Genomic DNA, 13,281 nt, shown 5'->3' with positions numbered 1-13,281 from the left:
CAGAACACCTGCAATACATCGATGACATCATTGTGTGGGGGAGCATGGCAGTGGAGGTATTTGAGAAAGTAGAAAAGAACATCCAGTTTCTTCTGGGAGCCAGCTTTGCCATTAAAAAGAGCAAAGTCAAAGGACCTGTCCAAGAGATCCAGTTCCTGGGAGTAAAGTGGCAAGATGGATGGCGCCAGATCCCCACTGAGGTCATCAATAAGATCACCGCAATGTCTCCACCAACCAGCAAGAAGGAAACACAAGCTTTCCTAGGTGCCATAGGCTTTTGGAGAATGCACATTCCTGAGTACAGTCAGATTGTGAGCCCTCTCTACCTAGTCACCCGTAAGAAGAACGATTTCCACTGGGGTGCTGAACAGCAGCAAGCCTTTGCCCAGATCAAGCAGGAGATTGCTCATGCGGTAGCCCTTGGTCCAGTCAGGACGGGACCAAAGGTGAAGAATGTGCTTTATTCTGCAGCCGGGAACCATGGCTTGTACTGGAGCCTTTGGCAGAAGGTGCCTGGGGAGACTCGAGGTCGACCTCTGGGATTCTGGAGCCGGAGCTACAGAGGGTCTGAAGCCAACTACACTCCCACAGAGAAGGAGATCTTGGTTGCCTATGAAGGAGTCCAAGCTGCCTCAGAGGTAATTGAGACGGAAGTACAACTCCTTCTGGCACCCCGACTACCAGTGTTGGGGCGGATGTTCAAAGGAAAGGTTCCCTCTACCCACCACGCCACTGACACCACATGGAGCGAGTGGATTGCACTCATCACGCAACGCACCTGCATCGGAAACCCAAATCGCCCTGGGATTTTGGAGATAATTACGAACTGGTCAGAAGGTGAAAATTTTGGTCTCGCCGATGACAAGGAGCAAGAACAAGTGAGCCGCGCTGAGGAAGCCCCACCGTATAACCAACTGCCAGTAGATGAAACATGCTACGCTCTTTTCACCAACGGCTCCTGCCGCATCATGGGGATGAACTGGAAGTGGAAAGCAGTCGTATGGAGTCCCACACGACAGGTTGCACAAGCTACCGAAGGAGAAAGTGGATCAAGTCAATTTGCTGAACTCAAAGCTGTTCAGCTGGCCCTGGACATTGCTGAAAGAGAGAAGTGGTCAAAGCTCTACCTTTATACTGACTCGTGGATGGTAGCCAATGCTCTGTGGGGTTGACTGGAAAGGTGGAAAAAGGCAAACTGGCAATGTAGGGGAAAACCAATCTGGGCTGCTGATGAGTGGAAAGACATTGCCACCCGGGTAGAGAAGCTACCTGTGAAAGTTCGTCACGTTGATGCCCATGTCCCCAAGAGTCGGGCTAATGAGGAGCACCGACACAACGAGCAGGTTAATCAGGCCTCAAAGATCGAGGTGTCAAAAATAGACTTGGATTGGCAACACAAGGGAGAATTGTTTCTGGCTCGATGGGCCCATGATGCCTCAGGTCATCAGGGCAGAGATGCCACGTATAAGTGGGCACGAGACCGAGGGGTGGATCTAACCATGGACAGTATCTCTCAAGTTATCCATGACTGTGAGACGTGCACTGCCATCAAACAGGCCAAGCGGGTGAAGCCCCTCTGGTATGGTGGGCGTTGGTCCAAATATAAATACAGGGAGGTCTGGCAGATTGACTACATCACACTGCCTCAAACCTGCCAAGGCAAGCGCTACGTGCTGACCATGGTGGAAGCCACCATGGGATGGTTGGAGACCTACCCTGTGCCCCACGCCACTACCCGAAACACCATCCTGGGCCTTGAGAAACAGGTCCTTTGGAGGCATCGTACCCCTGAGAGAATTGAGTCAGACAACGGGACTCATTTCAAGAACAGCCTCATAAACAGCTGGGCCAGGGAACATGGCATTGAGTGGGTGTAGCACATGCCCTACTATGCACCAGCAGCTGGGAAGGTCAAACCGTGCAATGGCCTGCTTAAAACCACCTTGAAGGCACTTGGTGGGGGGACTTTAGAGAACCGGGAAAGTAATCTACCAAAGGCCACATGGTTAGTGAATACCCGAGGTTCCACTAATCGAGCAGGCCCTGCCCAATCTGAGCTCTTGGGAACACCAGATGGGGATAAGGTTCCAGTGGTACACATGAGAGGTATGCTAGGGAAAGACTGTTTGGGTGAACTCTGCCTCCAGCAAAGACAATCCTGTCCGTGGGGTGCTTTTTGCTCAAGGACCAGGTTGTACCTGGTGGGTGATGCAAAAGGATGGAGAAACCCGATGCATACCCCAAGGAGACCTTGTTCTAGGGTGAACTATCTATGATACTGTGTCTGTAACTGCATGTATGTATGTAATTTAAAAGTTCTAATTTAATGTAGTATGTTAGCATGGAAAAAATTTGGGGTGGATAATGTTGTGGGCTGGCGAGGTTTAGAAGTTTTTCCCATTATTATGTTAAGCTAGCCAAGGTGGCTCCCCTATTACCCGTTAAGAGCTGAAGACAAAGGAATGGCTGGGCCAGCCCAATGGCTCCATTAGGGAAAGGTGTAGTCCTGCTTTTGTCCTTCAGCGAGTAGGAGGACACTCGTAGCTCGCCGGCGGAGGAGAGAGGTTGTTTCTTCTCCGTGTTTTCTTCCCCGCTAGACTCGGACTGCAAAAGCTTCCTGCTTCTGAGAAACAACGCCGAGAACCCACGGAACACCCACGGTGAGCAAGTTCTTCCCTTCTCCCACCTGGGACGGCGCTGCCGCCTCGCTCCCCTGCTTCTGCAGCAGTCGTGACTGAGAGGCTGCCTGCCCTGCTCCATCTCGACTGTGCGGACGAGGAGGAGCATCGGTGACTGGAAAAAGGGACTGAGACTGTTTCGTTCTGTTCTGTCACTGGGTTTTTTGTTCTCTTTCATATAGCTGATGCTGTTTTTGTTTGTCTAGTAAATATATCAGTAAAAAACTGTTATTCCCAACCCATACCTTTTTTGTCTGAGAGTTCCTGAATTTCCTTTTCCTGGCAATACTGTCCCATTAAACCAAGACAGGGTGAAAAAGATCAGATGCTATCTTTCTGCAGGGGAAATCAGCAACAGGAAGTTTGACATTGAAGAGGGGAAGAATTCATCCCCCATCTCCATGGCTTCAGATCAGGATGGAGACATTTCCAATACAGTCTTGTCTTAATTGATGCTTTGTGATATAAGAGTAGTCTAAGCCTGTTTATATGAAGCAGTGAAACAACAAGAAGTATGGAAAAGTTTGGAGAGGGTTGGTTTATTTATCTCCCTCTAAAACACAATCTTAACATTTCCAGGCATACTTTAGCTTTATTTCCTAGTAATCAATCTGAATTGTCCTGGGTTTTCTTCTACTGAATAGCAAGATCTCAATCAAATGGAGTCTACTCCAGGCCCTCACACTACAGAGGGTCTCACATGATCTTTAGTTTCACACTGACAGAGCCTGAGCCAAGAAAATCCCTGTTTACAGGCGCTAACACCAAAGTTTGTGTATATTATAAAGATGAAATGATAGCAAAATCAAAAAACAGACCATATATCCAATTTCAGGGTTACTTCATAGAAACATTATATTATCATAAATCTAACAGGAAGTTTGTGGTAAGTTAATTTTTCCCCCATTTCTCTGGAGTACCAGTATGTCTCTTAAATGAGTGAACATTTGTGGTCAGTATTCCATTAAAAAACTCACATTTTAAATAGAAGACAGAAAATTATCTGGTATAAAATAAAATCAGATTACCAAAGATGCATAAAATGCATATCTCAAGCTCAACACTGACTGCAATAACTACCCCTGGCATATCAGAAGCTTGTACTCAGAGCTCCTAAGGAAGAATGCAGCTTTCCATATTACAAGCAAGTTACTGCACTGAACTGTAAGAGGAACTCCTTTTTACCCTCTCAGCTACCTTTACAGAATAGGTATGAAGCTCTGGGTACAGAAGATGAAGGAGATGAGATACAAGAGGAGGAATCTGTGCAAGTACTTTCATCAAGGTGAGATCAACCAATCCCTCACGTTAAGACCTGCTTAATGCACTTAAACAGCATTGAAAAGAAACAACAGCAAGTAATGGTCATTGGTGACTTTCTCCTGAGCCAAATGAGTCTCCATCAACAGACTAGATTATCTTTTCAGGGAAGTTTGCTACCTCCCTGGGCCCTAAATCAGAGATGCAACCAAATGACTGATGAGTTCAGTACAACATTCAGACTATTACCTACTCCTTCTCTTTCACATGGGTACTAATGACATTGCAACAAGAAGGCCAAGGTTAATCAAAATAGATTTCAGGGACCCAGGAAGAATGATAAAATATTCAGGAGAAAAGGTAGTATTTTCCTTGATTCTCCCAGTAATGGGGAGAGTCAATGGAAGAAACAGGCATGCCCAAAATATCAATATCTGGCTCCAGGACTGGTGCCTCCACCAGAACTTTGGGGTTTATAACCACAGAAGAGTCTACAAGGCACAAGGTATGCTGAAGCCCGACAGGATCCACCTGCCCTGATGGGGGAAATGCTTCTTTGCTCATAAACTGGCAGGACCAATTGAGAGGACTTTAAACTAGAAGTGATGGATAAAGGGGATATCATCAGGAGAGCTGAAGCTAAGCCAAGGGTTGGCATGGCATTGCCTGAGAGTGGCAATGCTAGTGGGAACATTTATGGTCCTCCAGCGAGTACTGGAGTCTTAGGAGCATATCTGAAATATTGACTCCCTCAAAAGCAGAGAGGCCCTTCAGAGAGACCTTGACAAATGAGAGGGCTGGGCAATCACCAAATGTGTGAAGTTTAACAAAGACAAGTGCCGGATTCTGTACCTGGAATAGGGTAACCTTGGATGTACTGACAGACTGGGGAATGAAAGGCTGGAAAATAGTGCTGTGGAAAGGGACCTGGGGTCTATATGAGGAGCAGCTGAAGTTACTTGATTTGTTTGGTCTAGAGAAGGGGAGACCTCATAGCAGTCTACAGCTTCCTTACGAGGGGAAGTGGAGGGGCAGCACTGATCTCTTCTCTCTGGTGACCAGTGACAGGACCTGAGGGAAGGGCTGGAGCAGTGTTGGGGAGGTTTAGGTTGGATATTAGGAAAAGTCAATGTGGAAAAAGGCCAGTGTGATGTCCATCCATAAGAAGGGCTGGAAGGAGGATTCAGGGAACTAAAGGCCTGTCAACCTGACTGCCTGAAGAACTTCTTCCCAGAAAGGGTTTGTCCAACATTGGAATGGGTTGCCCAGGGAAGTGATGAATCGCCATCCCTGGAGGCATTCAAGAAACGACTGGACGTGGTACACAGTGTTCTGGTCTAATTGACAAGGTGGGGGTCACAGGTTGGACTCAATGGTCTTGGAGGTCTTTTCTAACCTAAATGATTCTGGGATTCTGTGAAAAAGTTCTTCCCTCAGAGGGTGGTCAGGCACTGGAACACGCCCCCAACGGCTACCAGAGCTCAAGCAGCATTCAGACAACACTCTTAGGAACATGGTGGGATTGTTGGGGTGTCCTGTACAGGGCCAGGAGTTGGATTCCATGATCCTTGTGGGTCCCTTCCAACTAAGGATATTCTATGATTTTATGGAATGCTTGTACACCAATGCATGCAGTATGAGAAACAAACAGGATGAACTGGAAGCATTGGTCTGTTCCCAGACCTATGTCATTGATATAAGTGAGAATTAGCAGGAGTCCTACAACCATAGTGCTGGTATGGAGGGCTACAGGCTGTTCAGGAATGATAGGCAGGGCAGGCGAGGAGGTGGTATTGCACTATACATAAGGGAGAGGTTTGACAGTACAGCCCTTACAGTTAGGGATGATGTGAGAGTCTCTGTTTGAGCATTAGGGAAATGGAAAACAGAAGTGTAGTGGATCTCTACTACCAATCACCCAGCCAGGATGATAGTGCTGATGAGCTATTCTATAGGCAATTAGGAGAAATCTCTGGATTGGTAGCCCTGGTCCTTATAGAAGATTTAAATTTCCCAGACATCAACTGGGAACAGCAAACTGCTGTGATGAAAAAGTCTGAAACTCCTGAAATTTCTGGAAAATAACTTCTTGTTACAAGTACTCAGTGAGCCAAATAGGAAACAAGCACCACATCTATGTGACTTAAATCCCTCCAGGGATGGCAACTCCACCACCTCCTTGGGTAGCTTGTGTTCTGCCAATGCTTGACAATCCTTTCGGTATAGAAATTTTTCCTAATATCCAATCTAAACCTCTGCTGGTGCAACTTAAGGCCATTTCTTCTCATCCTATTGCTTGTTGCTAGAAAGAATAGACCAACTCCCACCTAAATACCTTTTTTCAGGTAGTTGTAGAGAGCAATAAGTTGTCCCCTGAACCTCTTTTTCTCCAGGTTAAGCCTCCCCCAGCTCCCTCAGCTGATCCTCATCAGACTTGTGCTCTAGACACTTCACCAGTCTTGTTGCCCTTCTTTGGACACACTCAAGTACCTCATTGTCCTTCTTAGAGTGAGGGGCCCAGAACTGGACACAGGATTCAAGGTTCAGCCTCACCACTGCCCAGTACAGGGGTACAATCACTTCCCTAGTCATTGAATCATAGAATGGGTTGGAAGGGACCATAAAGATCGTTTAGGTCCAACCCCCCTGCCATGAGCAGGGATGCCACCCTGATCGGGCTGCTCAGAGCCCCATTCAACCTGACCTTAACACTTCCAGGGATGCGGGGCATCCACAACTTCTCTGTGCAACCTCTTCCAGTGCCTCTCCACCCTCACAGTAAAGAATTTTTACCTAACATCTAATCTAAATCTCTCCTTTTAGTTTAAAACCATTACCCCTTGTCCTATCATTATCTTCCCATGCAAAAAGTCCCTCTACCTCTTTCTTATAAGCCCCCTTTAAGTACTGAAAGGTTGCAGTAAGGTCTCCTCAGTCTTCTCTAAGCTGAACAACCCCAGCTCTCCCAGCCTGTCTCCATAGCAGAGGTGCTCCAGTCCTCTGATCATCTTCATGGCCTCCTCTGGACTTGCTGCAACAGGTCAATGTGCTTCCTGTGCTGGCAGCCGCAGAGCTGAACATAGCACTCCAGGTGGGGTCTCACCAGAACAGAGCAGAGAGGGAAAAATCACATCCCTTGACCTGCCAGCCATACGTCCTTTGATGCAGCCCAGGATGCAGTTGGCCTTCTGGGCTTGAAGCACACAGTGTTGGCTTATGTCCAGTTTTCTGTTCACCAGAACCCCCAAGTCTTTCTCCACAGGGCTGCTCTCAATGAGTTCTATCAGCCTGTACTCATATCTGGGATTGCCCCAACTAAGGTGCAGCACCTTGCACTTGGCCTTGTTGAACCTCATTAGATTCACATGGGCCCACTTCTCAGCTTGTCCATGTCCCTCTGGATGGCCCCATCCTTCAGGTGTGTCAACTGCACTACTCCATGCTGTCTGCAAACTTGCTGAGGGTACACTTGATCCCTTTGTCTATGTCCTTGATAAAGATCTTAAAGAGCACCAGTTCCAAGACAAAGCCCTGAGGACATTGAGCCATTGACCACAACTCCAGTCAGAGGACCACAAATGTAGGAACAGTGACTTTCCATTTGTGGACACTGAAATTTTAAGTGATCAGTTGTATCATCTAAATGTTCCTAAGTCCATGGAGCCTGATGAGATTCATCCTAGAATACTGAAGGAGCTAGTGGTTGTTATGGCAGGATCTATTTCAATCATCTACCAAAGGTCTGGGGAGTTTAGGGAGGTCTCCACTGATCGGAAGAGTGGTCCTGCAAAAAGGGATCTGGGGGTACTGGTCAGAAGCAGGCTCAATATGAGTCAGCAGTGAGCCCTGGCAGCCAAAAGGATAAACCTCATCCTGGGGCACATCAAACACAGCATAAACAGCTAGTCAAGAGAGGTGATGATCCTGCTGTATTCAGCATTGGCATGGTCTCACTTTGAATACTGTGCATGGTTCTGGGCCCCACAATTTAAGAAGGAAGGTCCTTGAATTGCCCCCAGAGGAAGGCAACCAAGCTGGTGAAGAGGTTGGAAGGTATATCCTGTGAGGAGCAACTGAGAACTCTGGGTTTGTCTAGTTTGGAGAAAAGGAGGTTGAGGGGTGACCTCATGGCTCTTTATACAACTTCCTGAGGAGGGGAAGAGGAGAGGGGGATGTTGAGCTCTTCTCCCTGGGATCCAGTGATAGGATGCATGGGAATGGTTCAAAGCTGTGTCAGAGGAGGTTTAGACTTGACATTAGGAAACACTTCTTTACTGAGCAGGTGGTCAAACCCTGGAACAGGCTTCTTAGAGAGGTGGTCAATGACCCAAGCCCTTAACAGCATTCTTTAACTTTTGGTCAGCACTGAAGTGGTCAGGCAGTTGGACTGGATGATTATTGTATGTCCCTTCCCAAGTGAAAGATTAGATTCTATTCCATCCCATCCCATGTCTGGGACTACAAGGAATGTCTGAGGCTTCTCACAGAGGATGAGGCAAACTGTCTCCTTGCCTACAGGAGGTGTGCGCTGGTTAAAGAGTTGTGTTGCCATGTTAAAGAAGCGGCAGGAGGTCAGACATCTGCACAACATCAGAGATAATGAGAAAAACATTCTCTCCCTTCTCAGAGATCCTGCAGAGACAAGAGCCTAAACTCTAAACTGTACTGAAGAGGCAGCCAGTGTCTGCATTTATCAGGTTGGGAAATGGAGACTACCAAGATGACAGAGGCTGGAAGCTTGTGATATCTGGAACTGGGAGGATGGGTCTTCCTTTGCCAGCAGAACTGCAACTACAGAATAGGATCTATAGTTCTGCATCTGATTGCAGATGAGGGGCAGGGAGATCTGTTTAATGAAGCATCAGAGCTGGCTGCACTTGAACCATGCAGCAACAACAGGGGGCAGTGGTGAGTTATCGTAGTGGGAAATTCCCTTCTGCAGGGGACATGTCAACCTGACCTGCTGTACAGGTCAGTTTACTGCTTGCCAGCAGATCAGATCCAGGATATTAATGAGAGATTGCCAAGGCTTGCCCAGCCCTTGGACTATGCCCTGTTGCTCATCCACATAAGAACCATGCTGTGATACTGACAGAGATGCTGCTTTTCTAACACAAGTGTTTATAAATATTTCTCTTATGTTTTCTTTCACGTATACTTTTAATTACAGAACAGTAACAACTTCACCCAATTTAAGGGTGTCACTGACAGCACTATCAATGTCTATGTTAAACAAGCACCTGGATCTCTCTTCTTTGAGGAGAAGGGGGATGGACATAGAATGGGGGGATGGGACATTTCTCCCCCCAGAGGCTACGGAAAACATGTACACGTGTTTGTCAATCTAGGATGCCAGTAAAAAAACATGAAATAAACCTCATTTTTTTGTGGTAAGCCATGAATAAATCTGACTAAAAGAATTCTAAAGATTCCTAGCTGTAGGCAAAGAAATAAGTCATGAGGAACTTGATTACAGTAATTTCACAATTACAAGCTGCACCAATTATAAGCCGCACTTCTGGGGTATTGGCAACGTTTAGTTTTTCCTCTGTATATAAGCTGCACTGGATTGTAAGCCGCACTTTCGTTCGCAGTGAGGATCCACGTGCAACTTTCCCAAACTTGCCAATTAGTAACAGAAGCGCGGGAACCCGGGGTTTACTGGCTCGGGGCTGTGCGGGCTGCGGGCTTGGCCCAGCTTCCCCCACCGCCGCTGCGTAGCTGCCCCAACCCGGCTCGGCCCCCCCGCCGCAGAGCTGCCCCAGCCCACCACGGCTTCCCCGTCCCTCGCCAGGGAGCTGCCCCGGCCTGACTCGGCTTCCCCTCCCCCGCTGCGGAGCTGCCCCGGCCTGGCTCCGCTCCCCCTCCCCTGCCACGGAGCTGCCCTGGCCCGGCTTGGCTCCCGCCTCCTCCGCCAGAGAGCTGCCCAGGTCTGGCCTGGCTCGGTTCCCCCTCCCCCGCCGCAGAGCTGCCCCGGTCCGGCATGGCTCCCCCCTCTACCGTCGGCCCCAGCCCCGCTCCCCCGCGGCCGCTGGGGGTGGCCCTGGCCCTGCTCAGGGCAGAGCGGGCTCAGTTCGGCTTGGGGCTGCTGCATGCTCGCATTTCCAGTTGGTAAATTTCTGAACTATTTTTCATATATAAGCTGCTCCGGAATACAAGTCGCACTTCCGGGTTTGGACCAAAATTTTAGTCAAAATGGTGCGGCTTATAAGCGTGAAATTACTGTACTTATTATGACCATGCATTTTTCAAAGGTCACATCAGATAAGGGGTAATTTCTCAACCTATTTCAAGTATGCCACAATGATGGCAAGACTATGTTCATAGACTGAAATTGCATAGCACAAATTAGAAATAAATAATCTAACTATAAGATTGGTATGTGATAACTGTTTAACACTAGAAATCAAATCTCTCTCAATCAAATAAAAGTCACGGTACTGTTTAAAAATAAAGTAGTTACATGGAAGGCTAGTGAAAATGCTTTTTCCTCTATGGAATTTTAATTTCATGCATTTGACAGGACTGCATAAGTGGTGGACATCTTTTGTTTGGTGTGCATTTCCCCTATACACAACAAAAAGAGAACTCGAATTTGAGAAGATATAAAAATGGGACTTTTTATAGTCACAGGCAATGGTAAAAAGTGTGGGGCCATAAAAAAATACCTAAATCCTGAGAACAGAGAAAAATGTGACTTGATATCAAATTGAATGTGCTCTCCTTCAGTGTCAACCAATGTAAAAAACAGCCATGCTAGTCTGTGCTTCTGTTGAAAAAAAACCATAACTTACTTGTGCCTGAAAGCAGAGACAAAGGAGCAATACTGGCAGCTGTACTTGTTTTCCCGGGTAAACACAGCCAGAGCCAAATGACCCCTCTCATGAGATCGCAGACCCTGCATAGACATCAAAACCCGGTCACACTGGCTGCAGTGGTAGCTCCCAGGCCTGGTTTTATCTTCCGAGGATGCTGCAAATTCAGCTTCTGTAAATTCCACAGGGTCTTTGGTTCCCTCAAAACCCTCCAAAGTTGTTCTTGAAGAATCTTCAGCTTCCTGCTAAAAAACACATATCTCCCTCAAAGTCAACAATTCTCTCTCCCTTCTGTCCCTCAGTGTCTCCTACATATTAACTTTAATATCTGTTTCCTGCTGCATTCACTTTCTAAAGGTTTCCCTATCATATTCCACTAATGACTTTATGCATAAGAGTTTAGTGTTTAATTATATATATATATGCATATGCATTAAAAAACAAATGACCCATCTTAGTTCCTTTCCTAAGTGTTAATTAGCACAACACACATTTTGCAGCAACATTAAAACTGAAAAGTATATTTATATCACATTTTTGGGGCCTTGTATTTTAGTTTTTGTTCCCTGCTGTTGAGCAAGTAGTATCTACTTGCTCAAAAGATGATATTGACCCCCCATAAACTTTACTTGAGAAGCAGAGAAAGAGCAGGAATCATTTGATAGAAGGGAAGCACCCCATTCTGTCAGTAGTATTGGATAAGCTAAAGGAAGGACAGCGGAAGCTCTTAGGTACAACTGTTTAGACTCTAATGGACTCAGCAACTTTACACAGTATGTAGTCAATGTCATGAAACAGGCATACTTTAGGTCACACAGAATGCAGAATGAGATTTTGTCGAGTACTCACTGCAGCAAGAACTGCATAACCAGATCCTGCAACCTTACCGCACCTGAACTCCCCCTGTACAGTCTGTCCTCAGACATTCTAGGTGGTCTTCACTTGCATAGGGAGGAAACAGCAGCACATTTACATTTACAATTACCCACTTAAATTGGACCCCTGGCTCAGCTGGATATTTCAATATGTATTTGCAGCACTATAATTTCACTTTTGCATATGGGTTGGAGAAAAAAAAAAGGAAAAAAGCCCCCACACCTTAAGACCCTAAGAAATCAGAAAATTAGCCCAGAACAGCTGAATGAGAAGCTCCTGCTCATAAATCAAGTCTTTCAGTCATCTGTGATATCAATTCCTTTGTGTCAAATAAGAAATGAGAATTAAATAGTTTTTGTGCCCTAGATGAAGAGCAGAAAGTCAAAACACATTAAACAAAATGTGTTGCAGAAACATGAAGAATTAGATTAGAATGTCATGTTTAACTGTTCAGAATGTCCAGTACAAAACCCATTTGTCTGCATGGGAGTGCTCTATGGGCTTTCAGTTAGGCCTTAATATCAAATACAAAATGCTGCCAGTTCACAGAATTCTTACCTTTACTGTAGGTGACACAGAAGAAACATTACCATACTGGACATGCTTACGGAGATGATTACAGATGGTTCGGAGCGTTGGATGAACTTCCACACAAAATTTACATTTGTAGCCTACTACTTTCCTCTCCTTAGGGTTTGAAGCATCTTCCAAGTGTCCAAAAGCCTATTGAAGCACACAAGTATTAATCAGTTACACTAATGTAATACTGAAACATGCTTTGAATATCTCACTTTTAGGAATATACTCAGACTAGCAAACTAACCTTTAGTGTACACATATGTATTGGGTCTAGCTGACATGGAGTTCATTTCCCCATAGTAGCCCTCCCAGTGCTATGCTTTGCATTGCGAGTTGGAAAGGTGTTAAGAACATACCAGTGTTTTGGCTATTGCTGAGTAGCACTGGCATAGCATCAGTGCTGTCTCAACATTCCCCCCGCCAGACCCAAAGACCCTTAGGCTGGGGATGGGCAAGACCCTGGAAGGAGATATAGCCAGGACAGCTGGCCCAAACGGGTATTCCTTACCATATGACGTCTGCTAAGATATAAAAGCTAAGAGAAAGGAGCAGGGAGGGGATGGGGGGGGGGGGCATGGACATTCATTATTATGTGTTGCCTTCCAGAGCAACCACTAGACATGCTGAAGCCCTGCTTCCTGGGAAGTGGTTGCTCATTGCCTGTTGATGGGAAGTAGAAAATAAATCTTTTGTTTTCCCTTGCTTCTGTGTGCAGCCTCTGCTTTTGCTTTATTAACCTGCATTTATCTTGTCCCACAAGTTATTTTCCATTTTATTTTCTTCCCCCCTGTCCTGATGAAGAGTGGGAGGGATAGAGTAGTTTGGTGGACCTCTGGTGTCCAGACAAGGTCAATCCATTACAACATTCTATTGTGCAAAATTTCAACCTCAATTTGCACTGACTTCTATTTAAGCCCTCAAAATAGGTAGATAGGATGTACAGTAATTTCACGAATACAAGCCGCACTGAGTATAAGTCGCATCTCTGGGTGTTGGCAAATATTTCGTTCTTTGTCCATAAATAAGTCGCACCTGAGTATAAGCCGCTCTGTCGTTCGCAGCGAGGACCCGCG

General features: G+C 46.2%; 1 protein-coding gene across 1 annotated transcript in view; it reads right to left on the bottom strand.

Moving 5' to 3' along the window:
* Positions 1-13,281, bottom strand: part of LOC117005037 (zinc finger protein 462-like) — a 145,416-nt gene that overhangs the window by 121,226 nt on the left and 10,909 nt on the right. The window contains exons 5-6 of the mRNA XM_042780136.1: positions 12,188-12,352; positions 10,733-10,836 (exon numbers count right to left, since the gene is read on the bottom strand). Coding sequence (XP_042636070.1) covers positions 10,733-10,836; positions 12,188-12,352 — 269 coding nt within the window. The remainder of the gene's footprint in view (positions 1-10,732; positions 10,837-12,187; positions 12,353-13,281) is intronic.

This window comes from Catharus ustulatus, chromosome W (genome assembly GCF_009819885.2).
Source record: "Catharus ustulatus isolate bCatUst1 chromosome W, bCatUst1.pri.v2, whole genome shotgun sequence".
In the NCBI taxonomy this organism is placed as follows: Eukaryota; Metazoa; Chordata; class Aves; order Passeriformes; family Turdidae; genus Catharus; species Catharus ustulatus.
The sequence above is the reverse complement of the archived record's forward strand: the minus strand, read 5'-3'. Positions and strand labels throughout refer to the sequence as shown.